Source organism: Bombina bombina, chromosome 2 (assembly GCF_027579735.1).
Source record: "Bombina bombina isolate aBomBom1 chromosome 2, aBomBom1.pri, whole genome shotgun sequence".
NCBI lineage: Eukaryota > Metazoa > Chordata > Amphibia > Anura > Bombinatoridae > Bombina > Bombina bombina.
Window position 1 is genome coordinate 730,488,826 of NC_069500.1, and position 19,201 is coordinate 730,508,026.

Below are 19,201 nucleotides of genomic sequence, written 5' to 3' on the forward strand. Positions count from 1 at the left end.
TCAGGGGTAATTATGTTAGTGCATTGTTTTTTAGTTGTCAGTTGAAGCCAATTAGGGACAAATATGTAGCAGGTTTAGTTTTGAGGTCAGTAGGGTGCATTTTCAGTTTTGAGAATTCAGAAAAGCCACAATTTTCAGAGCTAAAGTAAAGAAATAGGGGCAAAATAAATAAATTATATTTCAAAGTTGTTTGGCTATATATAACTAAACCCTTTATTTTAAAATCTCAAAGTGTTTACTGTTCCTTTAATATGCTTCTGGGCTCTTAGATTTCCCCCTAATTTACAATACTTCAGCTCCATTGCAGTTGTACATTAGTTGTAATCCTTATAATATTCCTATAAATAAAGTATGCTTAAAGGGACAGTCTAATTGAAAATTGTTATTGTTTGAAAGATAGATAATCGCTTTATTACCCATTTCCCAGTTTTGCATAACTAACACTGTTATATTAATATACTTTTTACCTCTGTGATTACCTTGTTTCTAATCCCCTGCAAACTCCCCCCTTATCTAATGGCTTTTTACAATCTTGCATTTTAGCTAATCAGTGCTGGTTCTTGTATAACTAATATCAGTCTCCATAGGAGTAAGCACAATTTTATCTATATGACACACCTGAACTAGCACTGTCTTCTGTCAAGGCCACACTTAGCATTTACGGGGTCCTGGGCAAGACAAATTTGTGGGGCCCCTCAACCCAGCACCCGTATTTCCCTCCCCCTGTATGGTTCACCTATGTCCAAACATTCAGTGTTACCTATATAAAAAATATAACTAAATATTACACCTCCTGATGCCATAAACACTTTTTCATAAACTAAATACAGGATGTACATTGCATTTTCTCATAACCTAACCCCAAATTTTGCAGGTCCCCCAAAGTGTGAGGCCCTGGGCGGGTGCCCCACTCACCCTGCTGGCTGTTGTGCAAGATTTAAAAAGCACTGAGATAAGGGGCGCCCTGCAGGGGTTTAGAAACAGGCAAACTTAGAGGTTATACAGTATATTCATTTCAACAATGTTGGTTACGCAAAACTGGAGACTGTTCCTTTAAATCTTCCAGCAAGGGTTTTCCCACTGATTTCTTTAAAAAAACTACAGCACGTACCTGTTGACAACTGATCGACCAGCTGGAGTGTGTTGCACATCATAACCATATTTTTGTAGAACCTCAATAACCGTGTTGTTGCCCATGAAGTGGCCTGAAAACAACAAGGTTACAATGAATAAAATGCTTTATACAAATGCACCTGTTTACCAGAATTTCAGGAACTAAGACAAACAAGTAGAAAGCCTTAGATTACCTAAACTAGTGTTTTAAATTCACAGAAGTTGTTATTTTCTTGTTCTTAAATAAGCTTTTAAAAAGCCAGTCAATAGCTGTAAAAAAACTCCAGTTTTACAATCATCGTGAAAGTGCATGGGAGTCAATAATGTTTAGTCCATTTGATTTTATTACAAGACCAGAGACTTCATATTTGCATTACTTTCCTTTACTACTTGTGTGCAGCCTTAAAAGTACATATAACACATAAACAGTTCAAATAATACAGAGAAAAAAGAGCCTATATAACTAGCCAATGAGAATGCTAGGTTAGAGACCAGAGAAAAAAATGGACCAATCAGAAGACCCATATTGACCATAAACAGACCAATGTGCACCCCATCTTCCTCTTTCTTTTGCTACTCAGCAACAAGATAAGTGTGCTATTATTATTCTCTGATAAATATTAAACTATTAAGTTATTATTTATTTTTCCCGTTACTGTATAATTTTTTCCTTTTTCCTGTTTCCTTATTTACATATTTTACTCCATTTTTTATTTTCATTCCGTTTTTACTTTTATTTACCTGCTCGTTTTTCGTTTCCTCTAACTCCCCATCCTCAATCTACCCTGCTTCACAAATTTTTCATATTACGTTTTTTGCCCAAGTCTCAAGTTTTTTCCCTCACCTCTGTTCTAAGTCTCTCTTCCTACTCTTGTCACGACGTCCGCCGCCATTTTGTGGGCATTCGTTTCGTGACGTCACAGCCCGCCTTCTTTTTACCTCAGAAGAGCTGTCGACGCCTCCTCTTTCACCGGCTAAAGTAATTTTCTGTCTCTTTGCCTTGGTTTCAGTTTCTTTTTTCCTTTACTGTTCCTTCATCATTAATTTTGTTTCTCCATTTTATTTTCAGGTTGCTACTGCCCTCCGGTGGTCACTTTCTCACATTATTCTCTAAAACAATTTGTTTTCTGTCAGAAAAGTTAATCTTTATACAAAACGTTCCTATTGTTATATATAAAATTATTTTCAGAGTATTAAATTATTATTTTTGTGTTGCTTAAGGGTTCAAGTCTCTTAATTTATTTTATTATTGAAATTAATTCTTAGTTATTTTTCAAGTGTGTTTTTTCATTTAATTATTTTAATATGTCTCAAGACAATTCTTCCCATAATCCCCTAACAGAACAATCTGTTCAGAAAATGATTGATAACTCCTTGGGAAAATTAATGTCTCATATGACTTCATTAATGGCAAAAATCTCTGCTAAGAAAGCAATTAAAAGGAAAGCTCCTTCTAGCGCTATAAAAGCAAGCAAGAAACTTGTGTGTAAATCTAAACATACACTATAAGAATCCAATCTTCCTTGCGGCAAAGGAAGTAAAACATCCGCCAGACGACCCCTTACTCCCAAGGGGCATAAAAAGGGAGTTTTAATTAAAAAATCCAAACTTATTTCTAAAGACAAGGTTTCAGATTCCTCAACCTCTTGTAATTCTGATAATTTTTCTGAGGATTCAGATATTTCTACATCTAATAATTATGAATCAGACTCCTCTTCTTATTCTGAACCTAAATGTAAAACATTTAAAAAACATTCTAAAAAATAAAAACATTTGGATGAGGATGATTTTAATTTTACAGATGCCTTAGGCAATCCTCGCTTTAATGCAGATACTTTGCATCATCCTCGGTCCTCTGAGTGGTTTCCCCCCATGGAAATTGTAACTTTTGTGGATTTCCAACTTTAAAAAACTCTAAAGAAAAGGTCTAGAAATAATATGAGAGCTGAATGCCCTAGACCTTTACTTCCCAAAAATTGTAAAGTTACCCCAGATATAGATCCCAAGATTCTTAAGTTTATTGGATCTCCCGGATATAAGATAAAGAAAGGCTTAGATAAAGCCTGGAGGAATTGCCAAGACAAACGTCTTGATTCTATTGGCCCTATTATCAAACTTTTTGAATTGTCTGAAGAGGCAGTGTTAAAAGAATCCCCTATGGATCCATCTCTCGTAAGGGAATAGGTTCAACGTATTTTATCTTTTATTGGTAACACCAACTTTGCCATCATTATTGAACGAAGAAAGAAGTGAGTCCAAATAGACTTCATATCTCCTCCTGTTCAAATATCATTCCCAAAATCCATTCATTTTTCTCAAAAAGACAAAGTTTTGGTTCAAAAAGAGATAGAAAATCTTCATAAAAAAGAAGCAATTTTTCAAAACCTAAATCCTCACTTAGCTTATTTCAACAACCTATTTCTAGTAAAAAAGAAAAACGACCAGTTCAGACCTGTTATAAATCTAAGAACTCTCAATGCTTATGTTGTTTAGAACCACTTCAAACTAGAAGGTATTCATCTTCTAAGAGACTGTCTTTTGGACAACAATTGGCTTGTCAGGTTAGATCTTTCGGATGCTTATCTCACAGTTGCTATAGCTCCGGAACATTGGAAATATCTGACCTTTACTTGGGAAGAGAAAATTTGGAGCTTCACTTGTCTTCCTTTTGGCCTGTTCTCCGCCCCATGGATTCTTACAAAACTTCTCAAACCCGTAGTCTCTTTTTTGAGACTCAGAAGAATTTGTTTAATTATTTACCTGGATGATATTCTTCTGATGAATCAGAATTTTATTTCTCTTCAAGCCCAATTAACCATGACAATAAATCGCTTGGAAAATTTAGGTTTCCTTGTAAAAAAAGAAAAATCAGTACTAATTCCTTCCAAATCTTTAGTTTTTCTTGGTTTTCTTATGGATACAACGAAAGCCACTTTAAGTTTGCCCCTATCAAAGATAAAGAACATCAAGAAAGAAATTTCCAAGACTCTCAACAAACAATTTGTCTCGGTCAGGCAGATAGCCAGGATAGTTGGGTTACTTTCATCCTCCATTCAGGCTATCTTTCTGGCCCCTCTTCATTATCGCGAACTCCAACGGTTAAAAATCTCTTATCTTCAGAAAGGTTTTTTATATTCTCATCTCATTCCATTATCTTTGGAAACCAGAGAGGAGCTTTCATGGTGGCCTTGCCACATGGAAGATTGGAATGGGAGAGCTATTTTTGGGAAAACCCCAGACTTAGTCATAGAGTCCGATGCCAGTCTATCGGGCTGGGACGCTCGTTGCGGTCCATCCATTACCGGAGGGAAGTGGTCCGCAGAAGAGAAAGACCTACATATAAACTGTTTGGAACTTTTGGCCAGATCTTTTTTGAGGTAAAAAGCTTTGTAAAATCCTTAGCTCCTGCTTTCATTCTTCTCCGGATGGACAACATTTCAGCAGTGAGATATCTCAATCGGTTAGGTGGCACAAAATCGAAAAATCTGTCCAATATAACCAAGGATTTTATTCATCTTTGTCTAGACAAGAATATCTCTGTCAAGGCAGAGTATATTCCAGGTCTTTCCAATTCAGCAGCAGACTGGGGTTTTCATTTTCTCAGAGATTCCAGCGATTGGAGAATTCTCAGGAATATCTTCCTTTCTATTCAATCTTTCTTGGTCCTTTTTCTTCGGACATTTTTGCTTCTCGTCTCAATCGCCAACTTCCCCTCTACTTCAGCTGGCGTCCAGATCCCGATGCATTGGCAATAGATGCCTTCTTTTAAACCTGGCCGAATCAAGGAGCTTATGCTTTCCACCCTTTTCCCCTGATTGCTCAGACAATTTCTGTGGTTCGCAGGAACCTTCTATCTCTAACTCTAATAACTCCCCTGTGGCCAACTCAAGCTTGGTATCCTTCTCTTCTCGAGATGTCCTTCAAGCCTCCTCTTCTCCTCCCTGTTCTTCCAGATCTTCTTCTAGACCCAGAAGGCAATCCACATAATCTCATTCTCAATCAATCTCTCAGGTTGATAACTTGGTCGATTAAGGGGAACTCAGAAATCTCCTCAAACTTTCGGACTCAGCTAGGGCTCTCAGGAACCCACAAATCCTATCTTTCCGCATGGTCCAGATGGTCTAGCTGGTGCATGCTTAGGAGTATGGATCCCTTTTCTGCCCCTCTAACTCAAATTCTTAATTTTCTCTCTCATCTCTTCGACCTGGGTCTAGCCTATAGGACTATTAATCTTTTTAGATCTGCTATTTCTGCTAGACATTACTTTATTAATAATCTTCCTATTTGAAAGAATCCTTTAATATGTAGTCTACTCAAATCTATTAGATTAAAAAGACCTCCTACCCCAAAACATAATTTCTTTTGGGATGTAGATTTAATCTTCTCTCTCTTCAAATCTTGGCCTTCTAATGATTCACTTTCATTAAAACAAATTTCAGCTAAACTAGCTACCCTTCTTTGCCTTATCTCTTTTCGCAGGGTTTCCGATGTTTGGGCTCTTGATTTCAACTCTAAATCCTTTTCTCCTGAAGGTGTCACTTTTCTCATTTCCCGTAGAACTAAGACCTTATCTTCTTCTATCTTTTATCCTTATTTTCCAAATTAACCCTCTCTCTGTGTTGTGTCTTGTCTCAAAGCCTATGAAACTAAAACTTTTTCTAGAGATTCTTCTAACAATCAACTCTTACTGTCCTTTGTCCCTCCTCATGCTCCTGTCTCTCCTACCTCTATTGCAAGGTGGATTAAATGGGTTATGTCTGAGGCTGGAATTGATCTTTCATTCACAGCTCATTCAGTTAGAGGATCAGCCGCTTCTAAAGCCCTTTTAAAATCTGCCCCTTTACAGGAAATTTTGAAGGCAGCAGACTGGTCCTCCGATTTCACTTGTAAACATTTCTACTTTAAACCCATTCAACACGCCTCTCTAAATCTTTTTCAATAATTGCTTTAAACATGCAAATATGAAGTCTCTGGTCTTGTAATAAAACTCTGATTATCCTAGCTTTGTGAAGGAATAATCTAGATTTTATTAAAGACACAGAGACGAATATTTCCCACGTCTCTTCTGTCTTCTCCCAACCCATACTTTTATTTTATTTGTTATAATACTAATGATATATATTTTATTTTAGTTACCAACTACTCAAACAACATTAATTAAATCTGTATTTGTTCCTTCAATCAAGACATCCTCAACTTCATGGAGACATAGATGGATCTTCGGATGTTCATCCACCTTCCCTGAGATTTCTCCAAGACAAAATTCTCTAAAGTTTCTTCAAGTTTTATGGTTCTGTTTTGTCCTATGTTTGTTTATTGGACTGTTGGGACTGTTTTGTTTCTTCAAAAGATTCTTTGTTATGACCATCAAGCAAGAAAGAGGAAGATCGGGTGCATATTGGTCTGTTTATGGTCAATATGGATCTTCTGATTGGTCCATTTTTTCTCTGGTCTCTAACCTAGCATTCTCATTGGCTAGTTATATAGACTCTTTTTCTCTGTATTATTTTAACTGTTTATGTGTTATATGTACTTTTAAGGCTGCACACGAGTAGTAAAGGAAAGTAATGCAAATATTCGTCTCTGTGTCTTTAATAAAATCTAGATTATTCCTTCACAAAGCTAGGATAATCCTTTTAATTGTTTACATATTTAGTGAAAGAGTTAAAAGGACCATTACAATCAAATTATTACATACTCTAATTTGTTAGAACAGGTAAGTTTAAAACTAGCAACTCTGTAATACTATGTGTTTAAACTCTATTAAGTGGTTAAACACATAGGTAAAGTACAGCTGAGGAGCTAGTTGCACAGATGGATCAGCGACTGTTCCCACTCGGGACCAGCAGGTCTCAAAGTGGTACTTTAACTATGTGTTAAAGCCCTTTGCAGAGGTTAAAAACAGAATTTCAGGGTCACTAGTTATAAAATTAAATGTTCTAAAAAATAATATGTAATTTTTCTGCTATAATGGCCCTTCAACAAAATATTAGATCTTGGTTTGGAGTGTTGTGAATAATTGCAAACAAATGTGTAATTATTCATTGTTGTACATAAATGTTAATTTGCCATCTCATTGTGTTTTCACCTTATAAATATTATGGAGCTGCTGAAAACCATTTTGTAAACTGCCTGGATCACCTTATAGAGTGGAAGGTGCAGTAAGTGGTAATGGTAGGAATAGTAAAGGTATGAACAATGTCAGTCATATGGGAATACATTATATGCACAGTAGTTACTTACCAGCACCAAAAGCAAAGAAAAAGCTTTTCTCCGGAAACTGTTCAAGCAGGTCTTTAACTCTCTTCCCCATACGCTCATTTCTTTTGTAAATCAGTTCTTGGCGAAAATAGTTATCAATCTCTTGAGCAATAGTTCTTTCTTGGGGAGGTAATGTGGAATTTATAAAATTAGGAACCTGGAAAAAAAATAAAAAAAATACATAAATAAATGTGTGTATACAATGCGTGTGTATATATATATATATATATATATATATATATATATATATATATATATATATATATATATACAAGTCTTATACACGGCCAAAATGTGTCCAAGTCCCTCCCTCATTTACCCATTCTCCCTCCAAGAACCTTTCCCTACCCTCGGATCCCCCCTCCCTCCTTAACCCTCTCTCCTTCCCCCTCCCTGCCACTCTTAACATTTTTTTTTTTTCTGCAGCGTAACGGTCCCACCTGCTCCCGCCCTTCTCCAGCCAACTTGTCTATTTAGCACCAATCCTTTAAGGCCTAGCGCCCTATCTCTCGCAGTCGGACACGTGCACAGTCTCTCACTGAGTAGGAGTATAAAGTATGCAATTTTAAGCAACTTTAGAATTTACTCCTATTATCAATTTTTCTTTGTTCTCTTGCTATCTATATTTCAAAAAGCAAGAATGTAAGCTTAGGATCAGGCCCATTTTTGGTTCAGCATCTGGGTAGCACTTTCTGATTGGTGTCTTAATGTAGCCACCAATCAGCAAGTGCTACCCAGGTGCTGAACCAAAAATGGGCCAGCTACTAAGCATAGATTCAAATAAAGATAATAAGAAAACAAAGTCAAATTAATAATAGGAGTAAATTAGAAAGTTGCTTAAAATTGCATGCTCTATCTGAATCATGGAAGTTTAGTTTTGACTGGACTATTCCTTTAATTTGTGATGATAATCTAGTACATTTCAGTATTGGATAGAAATTCCTAGCATGCAAATACTACAGAATATTGTGCTGGTAGCTCTAGAATTTAATTTTACAATGATCACTATTGTTATTTTATTATATTGAACCAGACCTCTATATCTAGACATCATTTTTGCAGAAATGATAATATGTTTGTGCATATTGTATTGACAAATTCTTTTGTGCTATTATTTTGCCATGTTTTACATTCTACTGCATAACTGTCTTTTTCCTTGTAACCTCAATAACAATTATAATAAAAAATAAATAAAAAAGGAAAGTGTATGCTTGAGTTATATAAAAAGGATACAAATCTGTAAATGTACTTCATAATTTATTGTTGGTGTTCAGAGGTGTTCGTTTTTTGGGTCTTTTTTTTAACTCTTAAATGCTTATATTATGGTATACATCACATATATATATTTATTCTATTCATGTTTATAATATATCTCATATGTAAGTTTTTCATTATATTTCAGGAAAACAAAATCTGACTGTGTTGATTAGTAAATTAAGAATTTTTTCAATTTATTTTTATTCATTTAATTTTTTTTTCATTTGAATTTGATTAATTTGAATAAAATAATCTCTGGGTGTTTGCAATTCCCAATATATTGAAAAAGAATGAAATGATTTGTAACAGCAAAGGGAATATTACAATGACATTCTATAGCTACATTAAGGTGTAATAATACAATCACTTAGTCTTAGGGGTATTTGTAATCATTATTTTTTTACTCAAGTGACAGAGAAGGCCTCAATATGATGTGTTATACATGATAATAATGTGTTGCAGTCCACTCTGGCAGTTAAAGGGAAATTATACACTTGATCTTTCTTTGCATAAATGTTTTGTAGCTGATCTATTTATATAGCCAATACAGGTTTTTTTAATGTATAGTTTTGCTTATTTTTAAATAACATTGCTCTGATTTTCAGACTCCTAACCAAGCCCCAAAGTTTTAGGAGAATACCGTCAGCTACCTACTCCAGCTTGCCCCTGTTTGTGTAAATGGTCTTTTCATATTCAAAAGAAGGGGGAAGTGTCTTATTTCCCACTTGCAGTGGGCTTTCCAGCTACCTTTTCAACAGAGCTAAACTGAGAGCTTCTAAGTAAGTTTTAAAACAGTTTTATACTGGATTTTTATATCAGTATCTGTGCATCTTATTCTTTATAGTAGTGTCTATTACATGCAGTTATATGAAAATTGGTGTATACTGTCCCTTTAAAGTGACACTGTACTACGTGTTGTTGTTTTTATTGTTTAAAAAGATACATAACACTTTTACTACCCATTCACCAGCTTTGCACGCCCAACATTATTATACTGTATAAACTTTTTAACGTCAAAAACGAAATCTCTGCCTGTTTCCAATGACAAGCAATAGCAGCTGTATAGTAAATGTAATGGGCATTGCTCTTTTAGGTTTATAAGGTTTCATTTTTGTTTTTCAAATAGGCTGAACCTTCAGGAAGAGCAGATCTGCTTATTTCACCCTCTACACAAAGGACTGATAGTTTCATTCTGTGTGATGGTTTCAAGTAGCAAATCCAGAAAGAAATTTAGCAACAAGACTAAAATACTAAAGAAGCCGTTTCCAGTGCATTTAATACTCTACAGCCGGGATACAAGTTTTAAGGGGGAAATAAAGTGTTGTTCCTTTAAAGCCCTAAAGACCAATGTATTGATCACAACAGTAATATTTATGGTATGGTTTCACAAAAAAGTAAATTTATGCTTACCTGATAAATTGATTTCTTCTATGGTACGAAGAGTCCACGGATTCATCCTTTACTTATGGGATATTATTCTCCTGCTAACAGGAAGTGGCAAAGAGCACCACAGCAGAGCTGTCTATATAGCGCCTCCCTTAGCTCCACCCCCAGTCATTCGACCGAAGGTACAGGAAGAAAAAGGAGAAACTACAAGGTGCAGAGGTGACTGAAGTTTAAAATAAAAAAATATAATCTGTCTTAAAATGACAGGGCGAGCCGTGGACTCGTCGTACCATAGAAGAAATCAATTTATCAGGTAAGCATAAATTTACTTTTCTTCTATAAGGTACGACGAGTCCACGGATTCATCCTTTACTTGCGGGATACAATACCAAAGCTACAGGACACGGGAGGGACAAGACAGATGGTTAAACAGAAGGCACCACTGCTTGAAGAACTTTTCTCCCAAAAATAGCCTCCGAAGAATCAAAAGTATCAAATTTGGAAAATTTGGAAAAGGTATGAAGTGAAGACCAAGTCGCAGCCTTACAAATCTGTTCAACAGAAGCATCATTTTTAAAAGCCCATGTGGAAGCCACCGCTCTAGTAGAGTGAGCTGTAATCCTTTCAGGAGGCTGCTGTCCAGCAGTCTCGTATGCCAAACGGATGATGCTTTTCAGCCAAAAAGAAAGAGAGGTAGCCGTAGCTTTTTGACCTCTACGTTTTCCAGAATAGACAACAAAGAAGACGTTTGACGGAAATCTTTGGTTGCTTGCAAGTAAAACTTCAAAGCACGAACCACGTCCAAGTTGTGCAACAGACGCTCCTTCTTAGAGGAAGGATTAGGACACAGAAGGAACAACAATTACCTGATTGATATTCCTATTAGTAACAACCTTAGGAAGGAATCCAGGTTTGGTACGCAAAACCACCTTATCAGCATGGAAAACAAGATAAGGCGAGTCGCATTGCAATGCAGATAATTCAGAAACTCTTTGAGCTGAAGAGATAGCAACTAAAAACAGAACTTTCCAAGATAGAAGCTTAATATCTATGGAATGCATAGGTTCAAACGGAACCCCTTGAAGAACTTTAAGAACTAAATTTAAACTCCATGGCGGAGCAGCAGGTTTAAACACAGGCTTGATTCTAACTAAAGCCTGACAGAACGACTGAACGTCTGGAACATCTGCCAGACGCTTGTGCAGTAGAATTGATAAGGCAGATATCTGTCCCTTTAAGGAACTAGCTGATAGCCCCTTCTCAAATCCTTCTTGGAGAAAGGACAAAATCCTAGGAATCCTGATCTTACTCCATGAGTAGCCTTTGGATTCGCACCAATAAAGATATTTACGCCATATCTTTTTTTTTTTTTTTAATTTTATTTATAACCAATAAAGGGTACAAGGTTACAAGATGTATTTTCAGCCCAACACACAGGGTGAGCCAATAAGGCAGATAAAACAGTACAAACAGCATATTATAACAGACATATATCTTGGAGACCTTACAATAAAGCATCCATTGTCCAGATAGAGAAGAGTTTGTACCACTCCATTGGGGTTTTTACATTATTAACAAATGAACCAACAAACATAAAACAGGGGGGCAAGAGGGGAAGGGGGGGAAAAACAGGGGAGAGGGAAGGGCAGAACGATAAGGGTAGGGGGGAGCACAACGAGTGTATGCAATCCTATAAGTTACTTTTCTGCTTGTCTCTCAGGATAATCCATGCTATGACACATCAACATTAGTGCAATAATAGGTCAGTGATGATCTTCTTGTGATATATCAATTTTTTGCATATGAAAAATGTTAAAAGAGAAGAGTATGAACTACAGGAGGGTAGACGCTGACAGAGAGAGATAACATTCCCAAACACATGAACAGACAAACAGAAAACAGGGGGAGCATGAGGGGGAGGGGGGGGGAAACCGGGGAAGGGAAGGGCAGAGCGATAAGGGTAGGGGGGAACACAGCGGGTATATGCAATCTTATGAGTTACTTTTCTGCTTGTCTCTCAGGGTATTACATGCTATGACATATTAACACTAGTGTAACAATAGGTCAGTGATGGTGTTTGTATGATATATCAACTTTTTGCACATGAAAGATGTAAAAAGAGAAGAGTATGTACTACAGGAGGGTAGATGATGACAGAATGAAATAAAATTCCCAAATATTACATGAGCACACAACTTAAGGAAATATATCTCCTGCAATATAACATGTATTTGTGTCGTTCTCAGACGACGACATAGGATTCATTGATAAACTATGATAAACTATGATAAACTATGTGGGGTCTATGAGAGTAAGGGGGTCTGTACTAAAAAAACTACTGAGGAGATTGCCAGTACATAATAAAGAAACTGAATAAGTATGCCGATATTTTGGGCAGAGTATAGGCTTGGCTCTTATATTTAATACAAGGGCAGGGGCTAAGCTCCTATTTGTGGCAGTAGCAGAATGAAGGTTAGGCCTGGTGCTTATCTCCCAGGGGAGACATGAGCTGCATGTCGAGATATGTGAGCATATTGTGAGCTGAAAAATAACCCAGGCCGAGACAGGAATAAGGATTCTAAGTAGGATGCGAGACATGTCACATCGCCATGCTGAGCTAGAAGTTATAAACGAACATTTGACCACACCTTAACACAAGTTATGCTCATTAGGGAGGGCTATATACAATTTGGTGTATTACACAAATACTGAATACCGCTGTTAATCAATGTCTTGCAGCCCGATGCAACTCAAAGGTGTCTTTACAGTCAAGTGGCTCTCAGTATACATTCACTGTCTCATAAGAATTAACCATAAAATCCCCTTCACAGCAAGATGACAAGGTAAATAAATTATTGAATCATAGCCCCCACCCAATCTTGAGTCTCATAGTCAATGCAATCAGAATAGAGTTTGGGATAGCTACAACACCCACAGGATTGTGGGGGAGATGTCAGAAAGCAAGCAAAGCCTGGTGTTAATAATGAGAGGTAGCTTCAGTTCTAATGTACTGGTATTTGCAGTGTTTTCTAGAAAGCATTCTCAGGTTTTGCTGAATAAATAGCATGTTTATATTTTCAGAAACAAGCTGCTTATGTGACAGGCTTTAACGTCTTAGGTTACCTAAAATACCACCTAGCTAGATGCCAAGTATAAGATGTCAGGTTATGAATCTCTTACTATTGTACCTGCAGTGTCCCCAGGAGGTTAAAAAAAAACAATAACATTAGGAATATTAAAAGTAAATATAACACTAATAAACATAGTCAGGCTTAAAGACAAGTCATAGGAGCTATTAATCAACAATTTAACATGTTTTGTGAAGTGGAGCGACTATATGTAAACGTTAAAAGTTGCTGGGTATATTACTATGGCATAGAGGCGAGAGAAAGCTTCCAAAGTTATTTTGGCACACAGTCAGTTAGGACAGATGGCTGTAGATAAAAGAGCAAATTACCCAACTCCAGCCCGAGCTGGAGCCTGATATCTCTGTCCCAGAAGAGAGCAGCTTTTTTGCAGAGGAGAGAGGGGCTGCTTCACATCGACAGTCGAGGCCAGCAGCTCATTTAAAAGCCAATTGCCCCTTCTCGAGATCATCCTTGAAGTGTGCAGGGAGGCAGATTCTTGCGGTGGGTCAAATGTAGATGCGGCTTGCTTGTGACACTGTGCAGCAATGTTCCCGATGTCGCCGCCTTTTCCGTGTAAATGTGATTCTTCGTCTTGAGTATAGGGAGTCCCACGAGATGCAGTACCTCTTATTTCAGATGCAAACTGCAGCTGGGCTTGGTAGAATCGGATCTCCAATGGCTGGTAGGAAGAGTAATTGCTGAAGTCGCGCTGCGGCTCAGAATCAGGCCTTGCAGTGTACATTTCTCCCACTTTAAATACCGAGGGTCTCGCTTCCCTGCTAATCTTGGGTGAGTGAGCTGCACCTGGTGACAGTAGTGGTTGTTCCTTCGCTCCCTCCTTGTGTCTCGGATGAGCCTCAGAAGACCTGCAGGCATGGTTACCAAAGGATTCTGTGGGGAGGCGGCGCCATTTTGGACGCGCATGCAGGAGATCCACAATCCGAGTGTCTGCCAGTAAGATTTGCAGAGTAGTTTCCAGCTTATTTAATGCAGGTAGAAGCAAGCCCTGTATGGCAGCTAAGATGTCTTTATTTTGAGAATCTGCTGCGGCAGGGTAGATTCCCATGCTTGTTCCTTCTCTTTCTGCTGTGCTATACACAATGCGTAGCACAGCTTTCTCCTCTTCAATGCTTTCCTGTCGTTCCGGGGGCCAAGAGTTGTAATGCTTGATCCTTATAAATGCCCAAACAGCTGAGACTGCTAAGGGCTAGCAGGATGGCAGAATGGCAAAGATTTACTCCTAGAATAACTTGGTCTCAAGCGGAGCCTTTCCTACTTGCGACCATCTTGCTAAGCCTCCCACCGGAAGTCTTACGCCATATCTTATGATAACTTTTCCTAGTGACAGGCTTTCGAGCCTGAATCAAGGGATCTATGACCGACTCAGAGAAACCCCGCTTGGATAAAATCAAGCGTTCAATCTCCAAGCAGTCAGCTGCAGTGAAACTAGATTTGGATGCTGGAACGGACCTTGAATCAGAATGTCCTGTCTCAGTGGCAGAGTCCATGGTGAAAGAGATGACATGTCCACCAGGTCTGCATACCAAGTCCTGCGTGGCCACGCAGGTGCTATCAAAATCACCAAAGCTCTCTCCTGTTTGATTCTGGCAATCAAACGAGGAAGGAGACGAAATGGTGGAAACAGTACTGCATGAGGATCCCTTGACCTGGACCCATAACAAGGAAGTTTGGCATTCTGACGAGACGCCATCAGATCCAATTCTGGTGTGCCCCATTGCTGAATCAATTGTGCAAACACCTCCGGATGGAGTTCCCACTCCCCCGGATGAAAAGTCTGACGACTTAGAAAATCCGCTTCCCAGTTCTCCACTCCTGGGATATAGATTGCTGATAGATGGCAAGAGTGAGTCTCTGCCCATCGAATTATTTTGGAAACCTCTATCATCGCTAGAGAACTCTTTGTTCCCCCCTGATGATTGATATATGCTACAGTCGTGATATTGTCCAACTGGAATCTTATGAATCTGGCCGAAGTCAGCTGAGGCCATGCCAGAGGCGCGTTGAATATCGCTCTCAGTTCTAGAATATTTATCGGGAGGAGAGCCTCCTCCTGAGTCCACAAATTCTGTGCTTTCAGGGAATTCCAGACTGCACCCCAGCCCAATAGGCTGGCGTCCATCATCACTATGACCCATGCTGGCCTGCAGAAACATATTCCCTGGGACAGATGATCCTGTGACAACCACCAAAGAAGAGAGTCTCGGGTCTCTTGATCCAGATTTATCTGAGGAGATAAATCTGCATAATCCCCATTCCACTGTTTGAGCATGCATAGTTGCAGTGGTCTGAGATGCAAGCGAGCAAACGGAACTATGTCCATTGCCGCTACCATTAGGCCGATTACCTCCATACACTGAGCCACTGACGGCCGAGGAATGGAATGAAGAGCTCGGCAGATGGTTAACATCTGACCTCCGTCAGAAAAATTTTCATGTCCACCGAATCTATCAGAGTTCCCAGGAATGGAACTCTTGTGTGAGGGATAAGTGAACTCTTTTTTATGTTCAACTTCCACCCGTGAGATCTTAGAAAAGCCAACACGATGTCCGTGTGAGACTTGGCTAGTTGGTAAGTCGACGGCTGAATTAAGATATTGTCCAGATAAGGCGCCACAGCTAAGCCCCGCGGCCTTAGAACCGCCAAAAGGGACACTAGCACCTTTGTGAAAATTCTGGGAGCTGTGGCCAATCCGAAGGGAAGAGCCACAAACTGGTAATGCTTGTCCAGAAAGGCGAACCTGAGGAACTGGTGATGATCTTTGTGGATAGGGATGTGCAGATACGCATCCTTTAAGCCCACGGTGGTCATATATTGACCCTCCTGGATCATTGGTAAAATAGTCCGAATGGTCTCCATCTTGAAGGATGGGACTCTGAGGAATTTGTTTAGGATCTTGAGATCTAAAATTGGTCTGAAGGTTCCCTCTTTTTTGGGAACCACAAACAGATTGGAGTAGAACCCCTGCCCCTGTTCTGTTTTTGGAACTGGGCAGATCACTCCCATGGTATATAGGTCTTCTACACAGCGTAAGAATGCCTCTCTTTTTGTCTGGTTTACAGACAATTGAGAAAGATGGAATCTCCCCCTTGGAGGAGAATCTTTGAAATCTAGAAGATACCCCTGGGTTACGATTTCTAAAGCCCAGGAGTCCTGAACGTCTCTTGGCCAAGCCTGAGCAAAGAGAGAAAGTCTGCCCCCTACTAGATCCGGTCCCGGATCGAGGGCTACCCCTCCATTCTGTCTTGGTGGCAGCAGTGGGCTTCTTTGCCTGTTTACCCTTGTTCCAAGTCTGGTTAGGTCTCCAGACTGACTTGGATTGAGAAAAATTCCCCTCTTGCTTTGCAGCAGGGGAAGAGGTAGAGGGACCACCTTTGAAGTTTCGAAAGGAACGAAAATTATTTTGTTTGGTCCTCATCTTATTTGTCTTATCCAGAGGAAGGGCATGGCCTTTCCCTCCAGTGATGTCTGAAATTATCTCTTTCAGTTCAGGCCCGATTAGGGTCTTACCCTTGAAAGGGATGGCTAAAAGCTTAGATTTTGATGACACATCAGGAGATCAGGACTTAAGCCATAACGCTCTATGCGCTAAAATGGCAAAACCTGAATTCTTTGCCGCTAATTTAGCCAGTTGAAAAGCGGCATCTGTAATGAAAGAATTAGCTAGCCTGAGAGCCCAAATTCTATCCAGAATATCATCTAATGGGGTCTCAACCTGAAGAGCCACCTCCAGAGCCTTGAACCAAAAAGAAGCTGCAGTAGTTACAGGAACAATGCACGCTATAGGTTGGAGAAGAAAACAGAATTTATGCTTACCTGATAAATTACTTTCTCCAACGGTGTGTCCGGTCCACGGCGTCATCCATAACTTGTGGGAATATTCTCTTTCCCAACAGGAAATGGCAAAGAGCACAGCAAAAGCTGTCCATATAGTCCCTCCTAGGCTCCGCCCACCCCAGTCATTTGACCGACGGACAGGAGAAAAAACAGGAGAAACCATAAGGTGCCGTGGTGACTGTAGTTAAAGAAAGAAATTCATCAAACCTGATGAGAAACCGTTGGAGAAAGTAATTTATCAGGTAAGCATAAATTCTGTTTTCTCCAACATTGGTGTGTCCGGTCCACGGCGTCATCCATAACTTGTGGGAACCAATACCAATGCTTTAGGACACGGATGAAGGGAGGGAGCCAATCAGGTTACCTAAACAGAAGGCACCACGGCTTGCAAAACCTTTCTCCCAAAAATAGCCTCCGAAGAAGCAAAAGTATCAAATTTGTAGAATTTGGCAAAAGTGTGCAGGGAAGACCAAGTCGCTGCCTTACATATCTGATCAACAGAAGCCTCGTTCTTGAAGGCCCATGTGGAAGCCACAGCCCTAGTAGAGTGAGCTGTGATGTGTTCAGGAGGCTGCCGTCCGGCAGTCTCGTAAGCCAATCGGATGATGCTTTTCAGCCAAAAGGAAAGAGAGGTAGCAGTAGCTTTTTGACCTCTCCTCTTGCCAGAATAAACGACAAACAGAGAAGACGTTTGTCTGAAATCCTTTGTTGCTTCTAAATAGAACTTTAAAGCACGAACTACATCTAAATTGTGTAACAAACGTTCCTTCTTTGAAACTGGATTCGGACACAAAGAAGGCACAACTATTTCCTGGTTAATATTCTTGTTGGAAACAACCTTTGGAAGGAAACCAGGTTTAGTACGCAAAACAACCTTATCTGAATGGAGCACCAGATAGGGCGGATTACACTGCAAAGCAGATAACTCAGAAACTCTTCTAGCAGAAGAAATAGCAACCAAAAACAGAACTTTCCAAGATAACATCTTGATATCTATGGAATGTAGAGGTTCAAACGGAACCCCTTGAAGAACTGAAGGAACTAAATTCAGACTCCAGGGAGGAGTCAAAGGTCTGTAAACAGGCTTGATCCTGACCAAAGCCTGAACAAAAGCTTGAACATCAGGCACAGCTGCCAGTCGTTTGTGTAACAAGACGGATAAAGCAGAAATCTGTCCTTTTAGAGAACTCGCTGATAATCCCTTATCCAAACCTTCTTGGAGAAAGGAAAGGATCCTTGGAATTTTGATCTTACTCCATGAGAATCCCTTGGATTCACACCAACAGATATATCTTTTCCATATTTTATGGTAAATTTTTCTAGTTACAGGTTTTCTGGCTTGTACCAGAGTATCTATTACAGAATCCGAAAACCCACGCTTAGATAAAATCAAGCGTTCAATTTCCAAGCCGTCAGCTGGAGGGAAACTAGATTTGGATGTTCGAATGGACCTTGTACTAGAAGATCCTGTCTCAAAGGTAGCTTCCATGGTGGAGCCGATGACATATTCACCAGGTCCACCAGGAGCTATCAAGATCACAGAGGCCCTCTCCTGCTTGATCCTGGCTACCAGCCTGGGAATGAGAGGAAACGGTGAGAACACATAAGCTAGGTTGAAGGTCCAAGGCGCTACTAATGCATCCACTAGAGTCGCCTTGGGATCCCTGGATCTGGACCCGTAGCAAGGAACCTTGAAGTTCTGACGAGACGCCATCAGATCCATGTCTGGAATGCCCCATAATTGAGTCAACTGGGCAAATATCTCTGGGTGGAGTTCCCACTCCCCCGGATGGAATATCTGACGACTCAGATAATCTGCCTCCCAGTTTTCCACTCCTGGGATGTGGATCGCAGATAGGTGGCAGGAGTGATCCTCCGCCCATTTTATGATTTTGGTCACTTCTCTCATCGCCAGGGAACTCCTTGTTCCCCCCTGATGGTTGATGTAAGCAACAGTCGTCATGTTGTCTGATTGGAATCTTATGAATCTGGCCTTTGCTAGTTGAGGCCAAGCCCTGAGAGTATTGAATATCGCTCTCAGTTCCAGAATGTTTATCGGGAGAAGAGACTCTTCCCGAGACCATAGCCCCTGAGCTTTCAGGGAGTCCCAGACCGCGCCCCAGCCCACTAGACTGGCGTCGGTCGTGACGATGACCCACTCTGGTCTGCGGAAGCTCATTCCCTGGGACAGGTGATCCTGG

At 39.7% G+C, this 19,201-nt stretch overlaps 1 protein-coding gene across 1 annotated transcript in view; it reads right to left on the minus strand.

Annotated features, from left to right (window-relative positions):
• LOC128649468 (metalloprotease TIKI1-like) overlaps positions 1–19,201 on the minus strand; it is a 188,141-nt gene that overhangs the window by 21,264 nt on the left and 147,676 nt on the right. Inside the window, exons 4-5 of the mRNA XM_053702751.1 lie at positions 7,357–7,531; positions 1,112–1,205 (exon numbers count right to left, since the gene is read on the minus strand). Coding sequence (XP_053558726.1) covers positions 1,112–1,205; positions 7,357–7,531 — 269 coding nt within the window. The remainder of the gene's footprint in view (positions 1–1,111; positions 1,206–7,356; positions 7,532–19,201) is intronic.